Source organism: Crassostrea angulata, chromosome 1 (genome assembly GCF_025612915.1).
Source record: "Crassostrea angulata isolate pt1a10 chromosome 1, ASM2561291v2, whole genome shotgun sequence".
Lineage (NCBI taxonomy): Eukaryota > Metazoa > Mollusca > Bivalvia > Ostreida > Ostreidae > Magallana > Magallana angulata.
Genome location: NC_069111.1, coordinates 24,688,510 through 24,712,060, shown reverse-complemented (window position 1 = coordinate 24,712,060; position 23,551 = coordinate 24,688,510). Strand labels below are relative to the sequence as shown.

Here is a 23,551-nt window from a genome sequence, read left to right as displayed (position 1 = left end):
CTTTTCCAGTATGAAAATAAACCACTATGTTTTGAAAATTGGATAAAAAGTGGAATTTTGTATGTTAAAGATATTTTTGATGAAAATGGAGAGTTATATGATATGATGTACTTTACACAAAAACTGGTTAGAAAAAACAATATCTTATGTGATTATATCATGCTTAGAAAAGCATTTAAAGCTTATAAAGAAAAATTTGACTGCAGCTATTCAAAATACGTCAAAATCAAACATTGTGTATCTTTTTTATTTCGAAACAATACCGTTAATTCAGTTAACAATGTTAAACATAATTTTTACTATTCATTGTTTATTGATAAAAAGTTTCAAAAACCAATATACGAAAATAGATGGAAAAAAGTTTTTAACGACACATTATGTCTGTGGGAAAATGTGTATATTGCAAAAATCAAAGAAATATATGAAAAAAGAATCTCAGAATTTAATTACAAACTCGATCCTTCATGGTATATTGAACAATAATGTATGTGTCAGTAAATGGAACAAAACTGTCTCTCCATTGTGCGAAGTGTGCAATGTTAACGAGGATATAAAACACCTTTTGTATGATTGCAAAATTGTCAAACATTTCTGGGAGAGAATAAGCATGTACTTAAAATTTGATGTCACATGGAAAATGGTTGTACTAGGTTTTTACAATGAAATTAGCGAGAAAACTTCTTTTTTGAATAACTTTTTGTCTTTCATTAGTTTTACAATATATAAATATAAAATGAAATGTAGAATTCAGAAAGAAAGAATGTGTGAGCAAGACCTAAGGCACAAGCTTAAAAATACTCTTTTTCTCCAGAATGTAATTATCACCAGTATTATAGTAGAAATAAAAACGATTTTTATAAAAATGTTGGAAACTTTCTATAATTTAAAATCAGTATATGAAGTACCATATTTTTGATAAATGATATGTGATACAGTAATACGATGTATGTTTATGATGAATACTAGTTATTATAATTATTGTACAATAGATTTAATATGTATAACAATAGTATTTTTTTTTCATGCATGTAAAACTATGCTTATTACACAGAAGATATATTTATACGATACGAGTATCAAAATATGTATGTTTTGTGATGAAGAATGATTTTAATAAAAGATAAAAAAAAAAAAAAAAAAAAAAAATGTGTCTATGATTGAACAAAAATGCCATAGCACTGTATGCAGCACATTTGGACAATTTTTTAAAACAAATACACATACCTGTGAAAGAAGTGCACTTGTAATAGTTGAAAGGGATAATTTACAAGATAATTTCATTGACACATTATCAACTGTCACTCAGAAAAATTCACAGGAACTAAAACAGATTCCTTACAGAGATTTATAATGGGGAATGTTTACATCTTTACTCCATTCGGAATACACTCGGAATACATCGCGCTATTTTTCAACGTTATCATCCGGGCTTGCTGCAATACAAAATCTCCGTAGACATCACATTTTTTAGCATTGTATTGAAACCTGATACGCTAACAGGGGCGTTTCGACTGAGAAATCTTGGAAATTTTTTATACTTTTGAATGAACATCGTTTGAACCCTGAGGTATTTATAAATATCAAGCAATTAAGCAAAATGTGTGAATCCAAGATATCTTGGGACAGACTATATATAAAATTAAGGGGAACGGACCCAGTGCGATCGGCGTCAAGAGCCAACGGACCTAGGACGAACGAAAACTAGAGCAAACAGTGTTAAGGGCGAACGCGTTTTAGAGCGAACGAACAGCCAATCCGCCAGTAGTGCAGTGACCACTGACCACAATTTATATATTTTTTTTTTAGCTATCATTTTGTTTCTGATGTCAGGAGCTTTCTTGATGATGACATGATGATGATGATATCGATGATGAAGATGATGATGGTGGTGGTTACTATTATTCATTATTGTGTTGGTGAAACTATTTCAATTGAAATTTAACAGTCAATAATGTCTTACCCATACCACCCATGTGAGCTGCCTGTGACGTTTTCACTTTTTTTCCACCAAACATGTTTGAAATTATCGGCGAAAAGACTTTTGGATATAGAACTAATAAGCATCCTCCAATTGCTACACAGGTGATAATGACTCGCACGTCGCTCATTCCTGAAATTAACGGCATTTTTCTACCTTGCTCCTGAAACCAATGTCAACAACAATCGTCTGTACTATAATGTCAAGTCTCGCTAATCAATCACGTGACAGGTGCCCGACTCCCTTGTTTTATTCACTTACACGGCAAATCAGTATTTCCATGCTGTTTTGAGTGGATCAAAATTACGATATATAATACGTTGTACATTTTATTAAACTTCATCGAGAAAAATCTTTACCAAATTGTGAATCGCGCGAGATTTTACAACAAGCAAGATGGCGCTGTCCGTAAAGGAATTAGCTTCTTTATTGAGGTAAAAGTGTTTTCTAATGTCTTTATATCTCAATGATGATTTTCAAATTTCAGTTTTAAAACACTCAACTAAAAGCTAATGGCATTTAATTGATAAAAAACTTTTTATCTTGATATTTAGTAAGGGAATGATGTTCATCTATGATAAATGCGATAAAGGGAAATAACTCCTCAAAGTTGATAATGATAATGGTGAAAATTTCAGCGTCCTTTCAGAAGACACGACTCAAACTCAGTCATTCGAAAGTTTGGCCACCAGTTTCCATCATTATTTCACGAAACAAGACCACTTCAAAGTCGGATCATCGATTGTACGTAACAAATACAGGATATGTATGTCTCAGTTAGTTATGCATGTCTATGTTTATGTTTATTGTTTAGTTAGGGTACGAGTCCACTTGACACCTGGTAAACTTGGCAACTGGAAACAAGTAAATTCGGCTATTAATCATTGTCAGAAACCCACGGTCTTACCTTGAGGTAAGAGAAGCAAGACTGGCTGTGGGTGTCTTACGATGGCATTCAATAACAGGTCCAGTATAATCTCCAGATTTAGTTATATTGCTTTATTTAGAGGGTATCAGGAGAAAACGTACCCAGGAGAAAACATACCCAATCTCTAGGGTACGTTTTCTCCTGGAGAAAATGTACCCTATGAAAATCATAATTATACTACTTACCGTATTTTTCGGGGCATATGCCGATGTGGGGCATAGGCCGAATTGCTCATTTTCAGACAAAATTCAGGAAAAATCCATAGACTAGCCAAATTGGGGGAGAGGCCGATTTTCAATCGATGATTACTGTGGTGAAAGTATGACCGCTGCATGATGAAGGAATTTAAGTTGTCGTATTAAGTATATACTTTCAGAATATCGATGTAGAAAGTCAAAAGAGTAATTAAAGTTATAAAATTTGCTTAACATATATATTTTAAACATTTAAAAAAAATATAATTGTGTTTTGTGGTTGTTTGGTCTCTTCCGTATTCGTCGGTATATATCGTTAGGTATCGTAATTTTACATAATGTAAATTTAATTGCAACACCAACCTCCGTGGTACTGTCTGATAGAACTAAGTATGATATTTTACCAAACCTTTTATATTTTATTAAAACCTTACTGCTCAATTTCATTTAATCAAGTAATACTTTGAAAGCTACTTGTAGATCGGGGTATGGCGTCCATTAGCTCAACACGTGGTTTCATATTCAAATAGAGTTATCCCCCGTAATCGCATGAATGAGAAAACGAAATACCACACATAAAATATTTAATTTGTGTTTTTTTTCATTAATAAATTAAAAAGTGACTTGCCGTTATGCAAAGAAGTTGTAATGTTAAAAACACAATTAATGCGGTGAGGTGTAAGGGTGTACACTACGTGCCCCCAGGCTGTGTAAATAGTCACGGGTTTCACACCTTTGTATATACACACGACACCAGAATACCGTTATTTCATCCAACAGAAAATTAACTGTAAAAACACAAAGCATTGATATATTCTGCACCCAAGACCAGTGATTCCCACGAACGCAGACAAGAAGAAATTCACAAAAGTTCCGTCATATTTCATTCTACCCGGTTCCGTTTTTTTTTTACTACGCATTAATAGTTTCCAGGGTTCATACGTGAACGTGGGGGAAAAAATTCTTTTGATTGGGGTTGTAAAGAAATACCTCGTACAGTACTGTACATTTTATTACTCGCAATGTCATTACAAAAATTATCAACGGGACAACTATCAGAGACGTATATACTAACGGGCTCTGTTATATCTATGTATCTGCAACTATCGAACAATAGTTCAAACGGACGAAAAAAAAACAACAACCTTGATGATAAACTGCTAAAAACAGTGGATTTTAAATTTGACTGTTTAATTTTTTCAACTTTGAGCCTATGATTAGCCGATCCCGGGGGATAAGCCGATGCTCGCGCATTGGAGAAAAAAAATACCGGCCTATGCCCCGAAAAATACGGTAATAGTTTTTAATACTTTTAAATACTATTTTGCATAATAGATATAAGAAAGGTAAGAATTTCATAGATAAATGAATTTAATACTTTATAATTTGGACATTTTCAATAATTTTCAAATGCTACTTTAATGCATATTTCAATGCATAGATGTATAGAAATATATTCATTTTATGAACAATATCTTTTTTTTATAATAATTGTAGCAACTTTTATTTTAGTACGAATGACCTGTCATAAAGTGTTATCAGCCTACTTCTTCTAATTATCCATTTATCGGTAGCCTTACCGATTTGAGTGTCTCTATGCGAGACCCCCTGATTTTATTTATAGTGATAATCAATTAAATACCTACTCTCTGGGGCCCCCTCTTTATACAATAAATATGTGAAATCTACATCAATTTTGATAGTTTTTCAGACACGAGTAAATAAAAACGACATCTTTAAAACAGTTTCTATAGTTCTGACACATATCTGTTGCAGGGATAAAGTAATTATCGCTATTCCTAAGAAAATATCACAGCGGAAAATTATCCTGGTTTGTACGCGAAGTAAATAACAGTCATTTAATTATAATGGAGAAGACAAATAAAAATTTTGAATGTTTTTAATTTGAGGAATTGAGCACATTGAGGTACAATTTTCTTCTTCACATCTATACATGTAGGATTTTTTAAATAAAAAACAATAACTATTATATATTTTTTTTAAATACAATAACTGGTAAGTAGTTGATGAAAAAAATGTACCTATATGCTCTCATATATTTTGATCACTTTACAAAGTGGGAGGAGGGGGCAGAACGAAAATATAGGGAATTGGAAGTTAACAACTTAACAGTGTACCCCTACCAAATGTTTAGTTTTATATCTTTTGAGGATTTTCTTATTCTGGTAAAAAATAGTATTTCATGAAGGTACAATGTCAAAGATTACGTGTATGCTAAAATAAGTATAAAATTCGAATACTTTATAATATCTATTTTTTGTTATTCTACCGAGGGACCATATGGCACAATATCTTTTGAACGCCCATTGTTGCTCAGGTGAGCGATGTGGTCCCATCGGCCTCTTGTTTCAAATAGCGGTCCCCATACAATTCGCCTCAGTTTAAATCAGCCAGTACCGTAATTGCATGCTTTCATATTTACTTTTTTGCGTACTGCGTCATCAAAAAGTGGTGTATAGAGCCAGCTTAAGTTTTTAATGGTTAATGGTGCAAATATGAGTAGCAAGTTAATTGCGATTTTTTGTCTATTATAATGAATATTTTCTTGAAAAGTTGCATATAAATAGCTTTATCAAGCTATTTTGAATAGCTTAATAAAGCTATATAGCTAAATCTAGAGATTGTACTGGACTTGAACAAACTCGGTGCTTATAAGTCCCCTACCATTTTTCACCGGAGGGGACTATAGCTTTCCTCTGCGTCCGCCAGTCTGTCCATCTGTCTGTATGTCCCACTTCAGTTTTCCACACTTTTTAGCTCACCTGAACCGAAGGTTCAAGTGAGCTTTTCTGATCACCCGTTGTCCGTCGTCCGTCCGTCCGTCTGTCTGTCTGTCCGTCCGTCTGTAAACTTTTCACATTTTCAACTTCTTCTCAAAAACCACTGGGCCAAATTTAACCAAATTTGGTACAAAGCATCCTTATGGAAAGGGGATTATAAATTGTTAAAATAAAGGGCACAGCCCTTTTCAAAAGGGAGATAATTGCGAAACAGTGAGTATAGGGTGCATGTCTTTAAAAATCTTCTTCTCAAGAACCACTGCACCAGAAATGCCAATATTTACACAAAAGCTTGTATATATAGTGAAGATTCTAAATTGTAAAAATCGTGACCCTCGGACCAAAACTGGGGCCCCAGGCGGGGTTCAAAGTTTAACATAGAAATACATAGGAAAATGTTTAAAAAATCTTCTTCTCAAGAACCACTGCACCAGAAATGCCAATATTTACACAAAAGCTTGTATATATAGTGAAGATTCTAAATTGTAAAAATCGTGACCCTCGGACCAAAACTGGGGCCCCAGGCGGGGTTCAAAGTTTAACATAGAAATACATAGGAAAATGTTTAAAAATCTTCTTCTCAAGAACCACTGCACCAGAAATGCCAATATTTATACAAAAGCTTGTATACAAAGTGAAGATTCTAAATTGTAAAAATCGTGACCCTCGGACCAAAACTGGGGCCCCAGGCGGGGTTCAAAGTTTAACATAGAAATACATAGGAAAATGTTTAAAAAATCTTCTTCTCAAGAACCACTGCACCAGAAATGCCAATATTTACACAAAAGCTTGTATATATAGTGAAGATTCTAAATTGTAAAAAGCGTGACCCTCGGACCAAAACTGGGGCCCCAGGCGGGGTTCAAAGTTTAACATAGAAATACATAGGAAAATGTTTAAAAAATCTTTTTCTCAAGAACCACTGCACCAGAAATGCCAATATTTACACAAAAGCTTGTATATATAGTGAAGATTCTAAATTGTAAAAATCGTGACCCTCGGACCAAAACTGGGGCCCCAGGCGGGGATCAAAATTTAACATAGAACTACATATGAAAAATGTTTAAAAATTTTCTTCTCAAGAACCACTTCACCAAAAATGCCAATACATACACAAAAGGTTGTATATATAGTGAAGATTGTAAAAATCGTGACCCCCGAACAAAAGTGGGGCCCCAGGAGGGGTTTAGATTTTAACATATATAGGAAAATGTTTTAAAATCTTCTCAAGAACCATCGTGCAACTGTTTGGGATATTACTATGCATACATGTACATCCTTAAATAATGTAGATTCAAAAAATTGTAACTCCCGGACAATTGATGGGCACCAAGAGGGGTTCAAAATTTAAACATTTTAAAAAAGAAAGGAAAAGTTTAAAATTTTCTTCTCAAGAACTACAATGTTTTAGTTAGTGGAATATCTATGCATGCATCCTTCGCTTATGTAGATTCCTAATTCGTAAAATCGTGACCCCCAGACCAATAATGGGGCCCCAAGATGGGGTCAAAGTTTATTATAGAAATATAAAGGTAACAGGTTAAAAAATCTTCTTCTCGAGAACTACAATGCTTCAATTTGTGAGATTACTATCATGCATACAACCTTGGATAATGAAGGTTCGACAGTTTTAAAATAGTGACCCCTGGACTAATACTAGGGACCCAAGATGGGTTTAAAGTTAAATGTAGAAGTACCGGTATATATGGAAAATGTTTAAAAATCTTCTTTTCGAGAACTACAATGCATCAATTTGTCAGATAACTACGTAAGCACCCTCAAATAGTGTAGATTCGAAATTATAAAAGCCGTGACCTCAATCTAATACTGGGGCCCCAAGAGGTGTTCAAAGTTAAGCATAGAAATATAGAGGGAATATGTTGAAAAATCTTTTTCTAGGGAACTATAATGCTTCAGCTTGTGAGATAACTATGCAAGCATCCTTAAATAATGTAGATTCCAAATAATTAAAACTTTAGCACTGGACTAATACTGTGGCCCCAAAAGGGGTTCAAAGTTTAACATAGAAAGATATATTGAAAATGTTTTTAAAAAGTTCTTCTCGAGAACTATAATGCTACAGTTTGTGAGATTACTATGCAAGGATCCTCAAATTGTGTAAACTCTAATGTAGTGGAACCAAGAGTTATCTTTCTTAATGTTCTGTACAGTCTGAGAGTTATTCCTCTTGAAGTGGAACTCTTCTACGTTCAGTTTTTCAGGTTGTGTACGTGCGGTCCCACGCAGTGCTACACATTTTCATTCCTTTTTTACTATTTATGTTGTTCAAGCCAACCATAAACCTCGGACCATTACTGGGTCCCCAGAAAGGGGTTCAATGTTTAAAATAGAAAAAGCATATGCTACGAAATGTAATGTTACAAGGAACTGCTGTTCAGGTGAGCGATGTGGCCCATGGGCCTCTTGTTTTCTTTATGCGTTTGAGGAATAATATGAAATTTGCAGAACAGCTTCAAAGTGTCAAACTACAGATCAAGTTTACACTTTTGTAGCGTCTGGTTGACATATTTTTGAGAAAATAAATTTTTTATATTCCAATTTTTTTATGTTCTGGTTTGTTATCAGAATAAATGAGGAAAGTATATTGTCAGTAATAATATCGTGCATTTCTTGGACCATTCCTTTTATTGTTTCTAACAAACAAATAAGCTCTGTAAAATAGTGTCAAGCATTGTGTTGTAAATTTAATCGACAAGGTTTTATGTATTATTACAATCGGGTTCATTATTAGGTTGGTCTGTTGAGATGGTAAGAAATGGTATTCTGCATAATGGTGCATTGTTTTCACAAATTTCTACAAACCGGTAGGGGACGTTTATTGTTTATGCAATACTCTCAGAATGCTTGTTTAATTTTTCCTAGAGTAGAGTCAACCTTGGTTATATGATTAGAGAAATACTAAGAATAAATCCAAATACAAAATTAACCTCTGATATGATTTGAACAAGCAATTCTGTTTGCCACCACTGTGATACAATGTTCAGCCAGATATCAATTCATAGGACACTGTCAACGTCACCAATACACCTTCAAGTCACCAAGACACAAGGTACAGCAACAGGTTTACTGGTAATAACTGAGTGGTCTAGCTTACAATTCTGTTGCTGTCCGACACGTACAGCTCACATCCCTGTTCTGTAGAACACTACCCGAAGAGTTTCACTAGACGACCTCTCAACTTGCTTACAGATAGAAGAATGACTATATGAGGGTCAATCAAAAAGTACGAAAACTTTTGCTATAGCTATGTTATTTAACTTCAAATTATTACTAAATTTAGTAGACATAATTAAGCATTTGTTTCAAACAATTTAAAATCAAAACAGTTCATATATTCCTTTATTTCTAAGAACTATTTAGAATCCAATCTTGCAAAAATGAGGTCACGATGTACGGTCAAACCTTGTGTTCTGTAAACAATAAACCATATTCTGTTGAAAGTAATATCCCCATAAATTTAGCTTAAAACCAACTAATACTGAAAACTGAAATAAAAAAATGTTCATGATATTCTATGTACCAAATATTGACGGGATATATAGATTTGTTGAACAGATATCAGTAACTAAAGACATATAGCCCTCTTTAAAATTGACTACAAAGATTGATGTCGCCAAACGTCACAGCGCAACGAAGAGTATAAACAGTGTGGATCTAACTCAAAAAAAACTCGATAAAAACTGTGGAAATGCTTAATGGTGAAAAAAATTATTTGCACATTTGCGTGTAACTCTAGCACGTTCTGTGGGGGTTGTGGTAAATGTATTTTGATCATCAAACAGTATGAAAGAGAAAAGAATATCTATAAATATTTAATAAAAAAATAAATAATGTCATCTGACATTCAGGAATTTTCTGAAGAGACATGCGGTAAAAATAAGAAAACTTGGAGGAACTTACTTAGGATTTTCGAACAAATGTGGACAACTTAGATGTCAAGTGATATAGTGCTGATTTAAACTGTAAGGTGAAAAGCACAAAAGACTCAGGGTGATAAAAAGATTGGATATTTTTATTAACTGTGCTTGTGTCATCTTGACGTCATGTTTTCAACGTTACCTTGCGCCGTGGATGCAAAACATGTTGTCTTTAAAACCGGGTAACCAAAATACCTTTTCATTAAATGGAATGAAACTTCGTATATCAATGAAATAAGTATTGTTGCTTAAGGTATAAGGACCACATTTTGTACCTAATAAATGAATGGTCTGATATTCTTAAACATGATATCATTTTGAAGATGTTATCAAATAAAAATACTCCACCAAAGGAATTTTCAAAATATTGATTATGGTCCAACTAATTACACCTTGAATTTTGCATTGGAGTCTATGGGCAACGTATGTTTTAATAAGATATTGTAAAAAGTAACTTAAAATTTGTAAAACTCTCTTGGTTAATAAATGCATAAACTTTCTCTTTTTTAAAATATGAAATAAAATGAAACATTTACCGCAGATATTTTGACGAAATTAAAATGTTCTTCTTTTTTAACAAGGGGAGATAACTCTTTAAAAAAATTTAAGGTGCAAAATGACCGGCTTCTTATATGTGGTCATGTGAATTTGGTTCATTTCACTTTCATTGTTATCTTGCAATACATATTTAACTGGTTTAAAATGATTCAAAATGGCTTTAATGAAAAATACATGATAGACAGCCACTTTGTCTTTGTATTTTTTGATTGACCCTCGTATAACACACAGGTTCCCACCGATTTTTCTAATCATACAATGTGCATATGTAAACAATAATTAAGCAATGACTGTTCAGAAACAGAGACATCTGATTGGCTAAATGGATGATACATTTCAATCCGGAAGTAAAATTATTACACAGGCAGGGTATTACCCGACTATTATTGCATTTCTAACACAATCTAGCTATAAGCTAGACACTTTTTAATTTCTTCTTTTTACTTCAATTTTTAGAGACAACCCTGCACAGGGTTGTGGTTAACCATTGAAACCTTAGGGGCCATTTTGGGCCCCTAACTGGTCAAAGTTTATTGGCCCACAGTTGAACTTTCGGGCCTGCATACTACCAGTACATAGATAAATTCTATTAAAAATAAACATTGTGAATAAACGGCTGTATGTCATATATCATCATTATCAAGTCGTGCATATGATCGATCTTTTTTTATAGTGTCTTAGTAACACAATACTGTTTAACTGCATAACAGGACATAAAGTAAATCAGTGTTTTTTCTCACCATTTTGGACTGGGGGCTGGGGCCCTTTCAATTGGGAAAAAAGCAACAAAACAGGAAAATTGGGAAAATTCATTTTTATTGATTATAAGAAAATTTAACAATTTCTATCATTTATTCAAATACTAATTAAAGCTCAATGCTTCTTTTTCTAGAACTTTGAAATCTTCATTATTCTAATCAGTCTATCTTGAAAATTTTGAAAACTTGCACATAAATTTTTTTTTTGAAAATTACAATAGGGAATTTTGGGGTTCAAATTAGGGAAAATATTAGGAAAGGACTATATATGGTTTGAGCCTAAAATGGCCCCCTAAAATGAACATTGTAATTTTACTGTAATTCTTTGTTTTATTTTTACAAATATACATTTGAAGTTTTTTCATAATTTTCATTTTTATTTTAGTGCCCAGAATTTTTAAATACGACATAAAGTTTACCTTTTCCCGCCATTTTCTCATTTTTAGCATAAAACGGCTTGCTTTGAGGCAGTTTTTCTTTAAGGAAACATAAAGCGACTGCCTGAACAAACAAAATATTTTCACCAAAGATGTATCTCTCCAATACTTAAAAGTGACAAAAAGTTTGTTCTTGTTCAAAGAGTCGCTCTATATTTCCCATTCGAAAAAAGATTTTAAAAATGTCAATTTTTGATAGATTTTGATTGAATTATAAAAATAGCGTCACTTCTGACGTCATATACTGCCAGTGAGTGCATATAAATCAAATAATTAAGTGAAAAACATATTTCATGTCATCTCTTTTATAAAATAACACAACAAATTAGTGTACCTGAATCATTTTAAAAAATAGTGAATTTTGGGGGCCAAATTTGACTAATATCATATATATATAGTTCTTTCCAACTGGGATAGGGGTGGAATTTCGGCCCCAAATCAGGGCCCCCCAAAAACAGTGTAAATAAGTTTTAAATCAAATCATAATTATTGCTGATCTTCCTACACGTGGATAAACTGTAAAGTCCGACATGAGACAGGTGTATGCTTCTGACACTGGATGTTGTTAAATACAAACATTGACCAATTGACCACATGAAGAGTCAACAGGTGGCTGATCACATAATGGCGAATACACTGGTAAGAACTGTTTGATGCAAGGAACAGTGGTGTGCGAGGATTAATAATATAATATATGGAAATAAAATTAAAAATAAGGTATTTTTGATGAATAGTGTACATTGTACACTCATTGTACACTCGTACAACCCCCATTATATATTAATTGGCAGTCATGAGCCAGTGGCATTCAGAAATGCGCTCTGAGAAAATGTATAATATGCACCAGATTTAGAGAAGGGGTGGGAGTGAGGGGTCCAAACCCCCTCCCCCTCCCCATGAAAATTCATTTATATCAATAGTAAAATTACCAAAAGTACACCTTGGACCCCAATGCTCTTACAGACATGTAAATGCTCTAACCCATTGCACTTCAATGTTAGGTAACATTATTTTGGGGGTAAATATTATACATGTATTTATACTTTATTGTTTATTTCAATAGTAAGTATACATCACTATATGCAGGTGTCCTTCACCCTCATAAAGCTGTTATTTACCTAATTAAATAGTGCAAGGGGTTTTGAAGAATAGGTCATAAAAATACATGCATGTTACAAATAACTGATCTTTGTCTGAAGTTACGTACACAACACACCTGTATGCAGGTCTCATTAGCGGGTACTAGTTTTACCCAGCTCTTTGATTAGATGGCGGCCGGTTTCTTGTATACATGTACATGCATGTGTTTTCCATATGCAGAAAAGGATTAGTTAACATGCATAAACATTCCTTTTGTGATGATCAGCTAAAGGAATTCATTATTGTGCTTTAATAATTGGATTATCATTATGATGTTGACCAATATAGGTAAGCATAATACATGTAGTAGCACAATATAATGAGATGCCAGCATACATAAGTATTACGGTGCTTTAACTTTCTAGATAAGTGATCTCTTTTTGACAGCATACTGTATCATCATCTTTTAATATTTAAATATTAAGCTTATCATCGTTACCTATCATATCGCATTTTTAAAGTTTCTGTCATTTTAATTGCAAAAGTTAGTTTTTCATTTGTCAGACTTGCACTATTGAGTTGACCTGTATAAACAATTTCTTATTAAATTTGTGTATTACATGTAAGTAAGTGTAGAGACTTATCATTTTTATATGAGTTATAATAGGAAGGAAGGAAGGAGTATTTCTTTCTTAATGTATTATAATGCATCAAATACAATGTATGCCATGACCTTATGGGACTGTTCTGACCCCATGAAACAGGAAAATACAAAATATCTTCAAATGTCATTATGATGCATCAAATGGTGTAAAGTACATGACCCAAAGGTGTTGTCTTTATAAAACCTCCTCCCCCCTTTATGAAATAGAAAATGATGATACACTGTATATTTTTTTACTTCTGAGATCCTCATCCCTGAACCATATAATTTATTCTTGCTCTTTGTGTCATTGAGCATCAAGTTGTATATATAAGTTATGCCCCCTTGGAGACACCCTGACATTCTAGAACTAGAAATAATAAAGTATTTTATCTTATTCATATGTAGTGTTTGATCCATGTGGGTAATTCCTAGCCTAATGATGACACTGCTTTGTTAAGGAGACTTTACAATTGCCCCAAATACTGTGGAATCATTAGATTTCGAGGTGGCTCAATTTTCGTGGAATTCGTGGTTACCTCTCATCCACGAAATAACATCCTCCACGAATTGTTAATTAGGGTAATAAAGTCATATTTCCTTTTGTAGATATATGAAAATACACAAAATTTCGTCCCCGCGAACCTGTAAATTTAAGCCATCCACGAAAATTGGCCCCCATGAAATTTAATGATTCCACAGTAGAATACACATGCTTATAACATTTTGTTTCTAAATCTTAAAAATTGAATTAAACAATTCCCAAAATGTTAATGTGCATTAGGAGAGAAAAAGCAATCAAGAAATGATTTAAAATTTGCTACTGTACACATGTAAGAATGTAAGAAGACTGAATCGTTAGAACCAGGTTTGATTGGTGGGTGGGGGGGGGGGGGGGGGTGGATGTGGAGAATAAACATTTATAACTTGAATCATTTATTGTTATTAATTTTAACTTGTCAATGAATATCAGGTTTTTTTTTAGGCCTCAGAAGTCATATTTCTACCTTGGGATCCAAGGTAGAAATATGACTTCTGAGGCCTAAAAAAAAAAAATGTGTGTTTAGGGAAACCCGACCTAACCTAGAAAAATGCCCCGATCCGACCATTTTTATATGTCTGTTTTCATCCGATTGTGAATTTTATATTATTTCTATTAAAAAATCTGTTTTTAGATATGACACAAACAAACATTCTTAGGATTCATACAAAAAAAATCAAAGTACTGAAGTACTGAAAGCCGGGCTCTTTTGGTGTGTCTTTATGCATATTGTGTAGTAAAGACTGAAAATCTATCTCTCTCTCTCTCTCTCTCTCTCTCTCTCTCTCTCTCTCTCATGATTTAATGTCGGCAAAGCATTAGAGAGCGACCAAATTTTGTAAGCGGCTATAAACAAAAAATAAGTCTGTCTAGTAGAAGTTAAAAAGTTCAACAGTTGCTGCCTTGAATTTTGCAACAAGCATTATATATTCAATCCCCGTTTCTTTATCGTGCAGCAAAGTAGTTCATGGAAATTCATGTGCATTGTATGTGTTCAAAATGCATAGTAATGTTTTAAAAACACGTTATTAATAAGAAAACTAAAAAAGATAGACAATTCATTCGAAATTTAAAAAAAAGAAACAAAATGCCAACACTTTTGACAAAACGTGGCTCTTTGAGTAACTATTTGGTATAGTGGAAGCTCCACCTTGACGCTGTTTGGTTTTTTAAGGCGTCGAGCTAATGCTCGGCAGCCTTCTAGCGATCGTCTGGATTGGCAATCGTCCAAAAATTCATGCACTGCACCGCCTTTTTAATGCACATAAAAAATAAGTTCCTTGAAGTATTAAACGTATTACAAGATTTGTATTCCTTTTATTCAACTAAATTGTGTACAAAAAAACCAACTTTGCCTCCCTGGTTATTGACAACTCATTGCATTAGTATAAATTTGCTTAATCAAGAAATGGCGGATGAATACAATAAGGTGCAATGTAAACATTCCCTAAAATATTATTTAAGTTTATCGCTTACATTTTGATTGGAGACTGTGCCCGATAGAAATAAAATTTGATATGTAAATGTATTTGTTATCAGGCATGGTCTCCAAAATAATTGTAAGCGATAAACTTATCCAGAGATTTTGTTGCAAGTAATAAACACGATAATGCAGTTGGTTTGGTCGAGCATTTTAGATAGCACGTGTTGTGGATTTGTTTGTAAACAACCATAGCATAGGTAATCTTGTTTCAAACGGGAATTGGAATAAATAAAAGTATGTTTTATTATTATAATTAGGGACACACTGTTAATGTATTCAAATTATGAGCCTGTGAAATGTGCAAAGATTTTTTAAAGCAGAAAGAAAATAATAATTTTTTTTTAACTTTGAAATTTCTTCGATTTTTGTAACCATGATGAGTTATTGTATTATAAACTCATCACTACCTATTTTATAACGAAATATACTGATTATTGTTTTTGAAACAGCACAAAACGTAATTTATTTCCTTTTTTATTCTAATATTATTTGATAAACGACTACATATATTAGTACAGAAATTCAAATTATTGATATCATTCTATATAAAAGAAAATGTCAGCTCGACGCCTTTGTGGCCGTTCCGGCCTCTGATTGTTTATTTGTGCTATTTATAGTAACATTGGCGATTGGCCTGCCTATAGCCAGGACTCTGCTTTCAGCAGAGCCCGGCTAAAAAATGATAAAATAAAAAAATATCCCTACCTACCTAACCTAATTTTTTCATCAGTGTTAACCTAACACACAACTTTTTTTTATAGGCCTGATCATATCTCAATAGATCATTTGTCAACTATGCAAGGTGTAGTGTAAATTTGTTTTAAGAATAACATTTTTTACCAGTTTATAAAACTTTTTAGACCCCAAATTTTATTTTTATTTTAAAAGATCATTCGACAATTAAGGGGGGGGGGGGGGGCAACAGTTTATATTTGAGTTTGTTTGGGGATGGGGGTTCCAAGTCATATATTTGACTTTTTTTATGTACTAATTTGAATTAAGACTAAGCCATACTACAGTCGATGTCATGAACATGAATTGAAGACCAAAACACTAACTGATACATGTATATATACATAGGAAGCATTACAAAACATAGATTATTGATCTATATCTTGGTTCTTAAATTGAATCATATATCATGAGGATATCTTATTGTTTCTTTGTTCAAGGCATTTCAGATGGTATATAGGTCATGATCCCAAGTGCTCCTCCTGAAATTATCAAATATCATAAAAACCATTGAGATCCCCACCTTAATCCAAAGATATTATTCCTCCTTAGATCATGGCGCATCAGATCATTATGGCATGTAAGTTATGACCCTAAGGGGTCATCCTGACCCCCTTAGAATAAGAAATTGTCAATTATCTTTAAATTATTGACGTTTGATGATCTTATCTTGGTTTAATCTTTATTCTTAAGTCTCCTGAATGAAATTTGGAGACTTATTGTTTTTGTACGGTTCTTATTACATGTATTATTATTCTTTGTCTTCTTCTTTTTCCTCTTTCCCGCTCTGAACTTGTTTCTCAGAGATGGCTGAACAGAATTGTACAAAACTCTAGGATACGATAGGCCTGCATATCTAGTTGTGCACCCTGGTTTGATTTTTCTCATTTTGGGTTAGACAACCACTTTTCTCTGGGAGGAGGGGGGGGGGGGGGGTTCAAAAGGGTCTAACATTGAACCTTGTAGGAAGAATCGTAGACTCTATTGTAAATGGTAACTTGAAAACGGACAAAGATAATAATATAGGGTTTTCATAATCATATATTGACTGTTACTGGTAATATATAGGGTTTATAAGATCTGACCCCTGGGGTCATCCCCACCCCCCAGGAATTGGAAATTACAATATATCTCAGAAACTGTTATAATCATGACCCCTAAACCATATTGTTTCTGATGTCAAGTGGCATCAAATGTTATGTCGGTCATGGGCCCTGTTGGTGGTCCTGATCCCCCTTGAACAGGTCTAGGCAACCTCCGTTTTTGGAGGATAGCTCAATCTCAAGATGGCTGCTGATTTTTACCATATATGGAAAGTCACTTTGCATTGTGGGTGAAATTATCCTCCATTTTTGGAGGATAGCATGGGTATATTTCAAAGGCTTCGTGCATATCTTTAATGAGAAAATGCAAGCACCAGACCATATGGGAATTAAAGTTAAGGAAATAAACTAATGATTGTATGCGGCGATTTGAAATTCTAATTGTATAGTATTTTCACAATATGCTTTGAAAGTGTGTACTTCCTGTGTTCAGTTAAACAAATGACATAGACTATTTACATCTGTTTCATTTAATAAAAACAACAAAAAGTGATGTTTATTCCTCATTTAGACATTAATGAGTTCATTCACGTTTAGAGACACATAATAGATATCTTGATCTGCTATATTGTACATGTACAAAGTAAATGTTTGCATATACCTTAAGAACTTTGTAGCTCTTATTCTAATTAATTCACAGGTTATTAAGTATCATTTAAATTTAATCCCTTCACACAAAAAGACATTGTTAAATTTTATCAATCAAAATGATACCATTTATAGATATCAATTATCCTGAATATTGAAAAAAATGTGAGAGTCTTCACATAAGATATTTTTCTTTAAAATCAGCCCTGCAATTATTTAAACTTAAATATTTATTAAATATTATCAATAAATATAATTATTAATAGCCAAAAAGGTGATATTTTTATTGTATAATAATTATATTTTATTCATAGTTAACTCCCTTTGTAAAAACAAAGTTAATTGCCCTTCATCTGAAAAGATTCACCAGGGGGCGCAAACATCTATCCTCCAAATTTGGAGGATAAAATCTATCCTCCAAAAACGGAGGTTGCCTAGACCTGTTGAACAGCAAGTTCCTTAATATCTTCAAAACAGTTGAGATCCCCACCCTTAAACCATATATATTCTTGTTCCTTGTGTCAAGGGACATCAAACTATATGTAGGTCATGGGCCCCAGAGGTGGTCGTGACCCACCTCGAACAGGATGTACACAAATATCTCTTGAGATCCCCACCCCTTAACCATATATTTTCTTGATCCTTAAAGGGCATCAAACAGTATGTAGGTAATGGGCCTCGGGGTTAAATTTAATTTTTCAAAACCGTAATGCACATCTATAGAACAGTCCCTATCATATCCCAAGATATGATGTGTCTATCCATTAAGGTGGAATATTTACACACCTGGAAAAAGTCGATCAAATTAACAGGAATTTTTTTGATAATGAAAGATATAATGATGAATAAACTGTACAAATGTCAAATAAGCAAAAAATTTGCAGTTTCGGGATAAAAAATGAATATTTAAAATAATTATTCCAGTAAGTAACAACAAAAGCCCATTCGGGATTCAAACTCGGGATGTACGGATAACAAGTCTGACACTTTATCCACTCGGCAATGGAGTATTAAGTTACATGTTTTAGTCCATAAAATTAAAAACGTTATTTTTTGTTGCCCACTTAAGTTAATAAAAAAAAAAAATTCTGGAACCTGATCACACTTCAATATGACACCCCCAATCATATTCTAGAAGATCATTTGGCTACTGCAAAAAAAAGACGTTTTTGAAACCAGTTAAAAAAAACCCCCAAAAACACGTCATTTTTCAGCCATTAAATGACCCCAGGACAAAATTGAAAATTCTGAAACCTTATTGCGCATCTATAGGATACCCTAAAACATATTCCAAGAGATGATTTGTCTACTGTTGAAAATGTAGGAGGAAGAAGGTTTTTTGTGAAAAAACATCATTTTTTACAAATTATTTGATCCCCAGGACTACCAGAGAATTTTTGAAACCTTTTTACAAAACAACATGACACCCCAAATCAAACTCTTAGAGTTCAGTTTGCTGGTTTATAAGATATAAGAGCAGTTTGAGAAAGTAAAACGTGACGGACGGATAGACGGATGGAACAGGGTAATAACAATATACCCGAACTTTCTTTAGAAAGTGCAGGTATAAAAAAAACAAACCAAATACACTCCTATTCTGGAAAAACTACTCGCCATGTGGAGTATAGATTTTGAATTTCTTATTTTCCAAATGAAATTTTATTCTCATTGGTGAGTGGGCAAGTGGATATTCACAACCCTGTTACACCTGTTTATACTGATTTTACACAAAGACTAAAAAAAGATATAGATGAATATTAACAACATCAATTACAATTTAATTGAATTTGATTGAAAATGCATTACTCGTATTTAATAGAACTTTTATAATTCTAAGACCATTTTCTGTTGATTAAATTTCAGGTACTCTTGCTGCAAAATCGTGATTTGCTTCCACACCCAACACAGAAATTAGCTGCCATATTTCTTCTCTATGAAATGTATCGTACTGATCCAATAGCTGCTAATCCATTTGCTACAGTGTTTGTACATATCTTGGTAAGTGTACATCTGTTATGCATCTTTAATTATAGTGACACATTTGTAAGAAGGAGCTCCAGCTAAAATGACTGGTAGATGGATCATGGGTTTGAATTATGTGTACTGTTTATTCCCACCTAGTGCTTATTCTGAAAATTTTAGTAACTGGCAAAAATATAATAATTTAACTTGGCTTAGCTTAGTGGGAGAACACCCAGTACATGTATATGAAGGTGACTTTCAATGGCTCAAACTTTGATCTCTTACAGTGAATTTATTTTCTTTATAAAACTAAAAATCAAATTTACTCTTGAGCTATCGAAGTAAAAAAAATTGCATAATCTATCATTATTGTTTCTTGCCCTTGATACCTTGAAAGTATTTGTTTTGTGTTCACAGTAAAGAGACAATTATTAATTAGCCCTTCTTGGACCTAAAACTGCATTTGACATAAATTATTAAATGATTTACAGTACATCAGCTTGGTTCAATATTTTGACCATGTCAGTATCCAATAATTCTTACTACATCAAGCCAATTCTCACAGAAAGTTACTCATTAAATTACATCAGTAGAATAAATTTTATTTTTAATTACAAGAGAAAAATATCCAGACTAAGTAATTAAGGTATTCCGTTTCCAACGAAAGACCTTATTGTTTTCGTACTGTTTATTATTTTTTTTTTTTCCCCCAAATTTTGTGCACGCGATTTCTCGAAAACTACTGAACCCATCTTGACAATTTTTTTAGAGATGATGGAACATTATCTGAATTTTATATGTTTTTGAATTTTTTGGTGTTGTCCCTTCGGGTCCAGATTTACGGTCGATTTTGTAATTTTTACAACCTATTTTGTGCAGAGCTAATCTCATAAACTATTAGAGATATGACTTTGAAATTTTCAGGATAGGTAGACCATGGTTTGAAGTTGTGCACTATATACCGTATTTTCCCGACGAATTGTCGATGCGGATGACTAGTCAAATTGCTCATTTTTAGCCAAAATTTTAACAAAATCCTACTACACGTCAATTTTGACGATACGTCAATCTTTAATATCATTTCAAAATGGTGTAAAACACTGCAGTAACTTTATCAGTGTATGATGCCACGATGTCCCAGATATTGCTACCAATTATTATTATACCCCTCCAAACTTCGTTTGGGGGGGTATATAGGAATCACCTTGTCCGTCCGTCCGTCTGTCCGTCCGTCTGTCTGTGCAATCGCGTCCAGTCCATATCTTTCTTATGGAGAAACATTGGAAGTTCTTACTTCACACAAAGCTTGCTTATGACCTAAGGGTGTGTCATGACCTTGACCCAAGGTCATTTGGGCAAGGCCAAGGTCACTGGCAGAAGAAATGCTGAATTCGTGTCCGGTCCATATCTTTCTTATGGAGAAGCATTGGAAGTTCTTTCTTCACACAAAGATTGCTTATGACCTAAGAGTATGTCATTACCTTGACCCAAGGTCATTCTGGCAAGGTCAAGGTCACTGGCCGAAAAAAATGCAAAATTCGTGTCCGGTCCATATCTTTCTTATGGAGAAACATTTGAAGTTCTTACTTCATACAAAGATTGCTTATGAGCAAAGGGTGTGTCATGACCTTGACCCAAGGTCATTCTGGCAAGGTCAAGGTCACTGGCAGAAAGTGCAAAATTCATGTCCAGTCCATATCTTTCTTATGGAGAAACATTGAAGTTCTTAATTCACATAAAGATTGCTTATAACCAGAGGGTTTGTCATGACCTTGATCTGTATATAGATATGTTTGTTGTTAAATGATATAACATGACTCCTATGATAAAGTATTGTATGATATGAAACATTATTTATATAATATTGTTATTATTATGCCGACTGTTAAATATACTGACGTGCTTTGCTATAAGTAGCTCTGACGTTCGAGTGTTGACAAGTCCCTTAAAATAATCACCGGAAAAGCAAGCGTTTGTTGTTTTTCAAATTGCGTGTAATCAATTGATTTAATTGTTTATTTAATCAACAAGTTGTTGTACAATAAAAAGTAAACAAAGGTTTATGTTCTCAAGTATGTTATGTTTTCAAGAAATAGAGAGACGTTTGGCCTTACCGAGAAAACTCGAAATGTTTAGCAGACGAAATCTCAGTGAATTTTTTTTCTTGAACATTCTTTATCAAGCGTCATTTAAAAAAGCGTTTTTGTGATTCTCGTGTAAAATTTCTTTGAAAAATGTTCAATCAATTTGTTCAAAAGTTTATAGGAAACTTTAACTTTAAAATTACTGTCAATAATGAAGTTTTTTTTTTTGGAAAAATGATATATTTTATAATTTTAATTGCTTGATGTCAATCGTATATATCTACGTTTTATATACCTAAAACCGGTGTTCATAATAACGGCTAATTTAGCGTAGCGGTAACGCGTTGGGCTTCATACTAGAATCAATGATTTTAGTGTCGTGAGTTCGAATCCCGCTGTTGGCACTTGAAAGATTTTCGTTGAAAATATTCGCCGTGCTCTATTTCGGCATAGTATGCTTACGCTATATAAATCCTTTGATGCTATGCGAAAATAGATGAGTATTGAATATATAGTGACAAACTGACAGAAGGCATAATAATGTTTAATATGATACAATAAAATATCATTTGTTATATTGTAAAAAGTTATATGATATTGTATCAATTTTTTTATGTTTTATATGATATTGTATCATTAAATTGTTATGTATTGTATTGTATATCATGATACAATATTGTATAATATGATATTGTATTATTATATCTATAACATTATCACATGATACTGTTACTAACATATGATATTGCAATATATAATATTGTATCATATGATACAATATTGTATACTATATAATATCATATGATACGATATTGTATGATATGATATTAAACAGTTGTTGACTGGGTTCCAGGGCAACAGTTGATCTGTCGTACATCTCGCAAACTGTTGCTCAAGGCCAAGGGCCGCGGGCAACAGTTTGCGAGCCGGTCTGACAGATCAACTGTTGCCCGGGACACAGTCAACAACTGTTTTGTAATATACCCCTTCTAATCAATAACACGTTTTTTCGCGGAATGTGACGTCACCAGTCAACAGTCTTTTTAGCTCACCGAGACGAAGTCGGGGGGAGCTTATGCTATACCCTCGGCGTCGGCGTCGGCGTCCGGACCTGGTTAAAGTTTTTGTTGCAGGTCCTGTATCTAACTTATTACTTGTCCTATCTTCACCAAACTTGCATGAATGATGCATCTGGACCTACTAATGGACTTGAGAGACTTGGATGCTGAATCTGGGCCATGAATTTCAAATGCTGGAGGAGGTTAAGGTGTTTGGAGCAGGTTAAAGTTTTTGTTGCAGGTGCCCTTTGATAGCCATTTCTAAGTTACTACTGGTCCAAACTTCACCAAACTTGCATAGATGGTGTGTCTTATGATACTGATGCACCTGACAGGCTTGAATGCTGAATCTGAGCCATAGGTTTCGGATGCTGGATGAGGTTAAGGTTTTTAGAGCTGGTTAAAGTTTTTGGAGCAGGTGCCCTCTGATGATTATATCTTACTTACTACTGGTCCTTACTTCACCAAACTTGCATGGATGGTGTGTCTTATGATACTTTTGCACCTGACAGGCTTGAATGCTGAATCTGAGCCGAAGGTTTCGGATGCTAGATGAAGTTAGGTTTTTCGAGCAGGTTAAAGTTTTTGTTGCAGGTGCCCTTTGATAGCCATTTCTAAGTTACTACTGGTCCCAACTTCACCAAACTTGTAAGATGGTGCGTCTTATGATACTGATGCACCTGAC

The 23,551-nt window shown here is 33.6% G+C and overlaps 2 protein-coding genes across 6 annotated transcripts in view; one reads left to right on the top strand and one right to left on the bottom strand.

Annotated features, from left to right (window-relative positions):
* The window catches only part of LOC128156203 (resistance to inhibitors of cholinesterase protein 3-like), a 33,666-nt gene extending 31,536 nt beyond the window's left edge, over positions 1 to 2,130 (bottom strand). For both annotated transcript variants that reach the window (XM_052818255.1, XM_052818265.1), the window contains exon 1: positions 1,961 to 2,130. In XM_052818255.1, coding sequence (XP_052674215.1) covers positions 1,961 to 2,126 — 166 coding nt within the window. In that variant the 5' untranslated portion in view covers positions 2,127 to 2,130. The remainder of the gene's footprint in view (positions 1 to 1,960) is intronic.
* A 105-nt stretch (positions 2,131 to 2,235) lies between these two features.
* The window catches only part of LOC128156170 (CCR4-NOT transcription complex subunit 11-like), a 104,336-nt gene continuing 83,020 nt past the window's right edge, over positions 2,236 to 23,551 (top strand). For all 4 annotated transcript variants that reach the window (XR_008239686.1, XR_008239687.1, XM_052818217.1 and 1 more), the window contains exons 1-3: positions 2,236 to 2,412; positions 2,617 to 2,722; positions 19,626 to 19,760. Coding sequence is in view for 2 of the 4 variants with exons in the window: in XM_052818217.1 (XP_052674177.1) it covers positions 2,375 to 2,412; positions 2,617 to 2,722; positions 19,626 to 19,760 (279 nt within the window). In the remaining 2 variants the exon portion in view is untranslated. The remainder of the gene's footprint in view (positions 2,413 to 2,616; positions 2,723 to 19,625; positions 19,761 to 23,551) is intronic.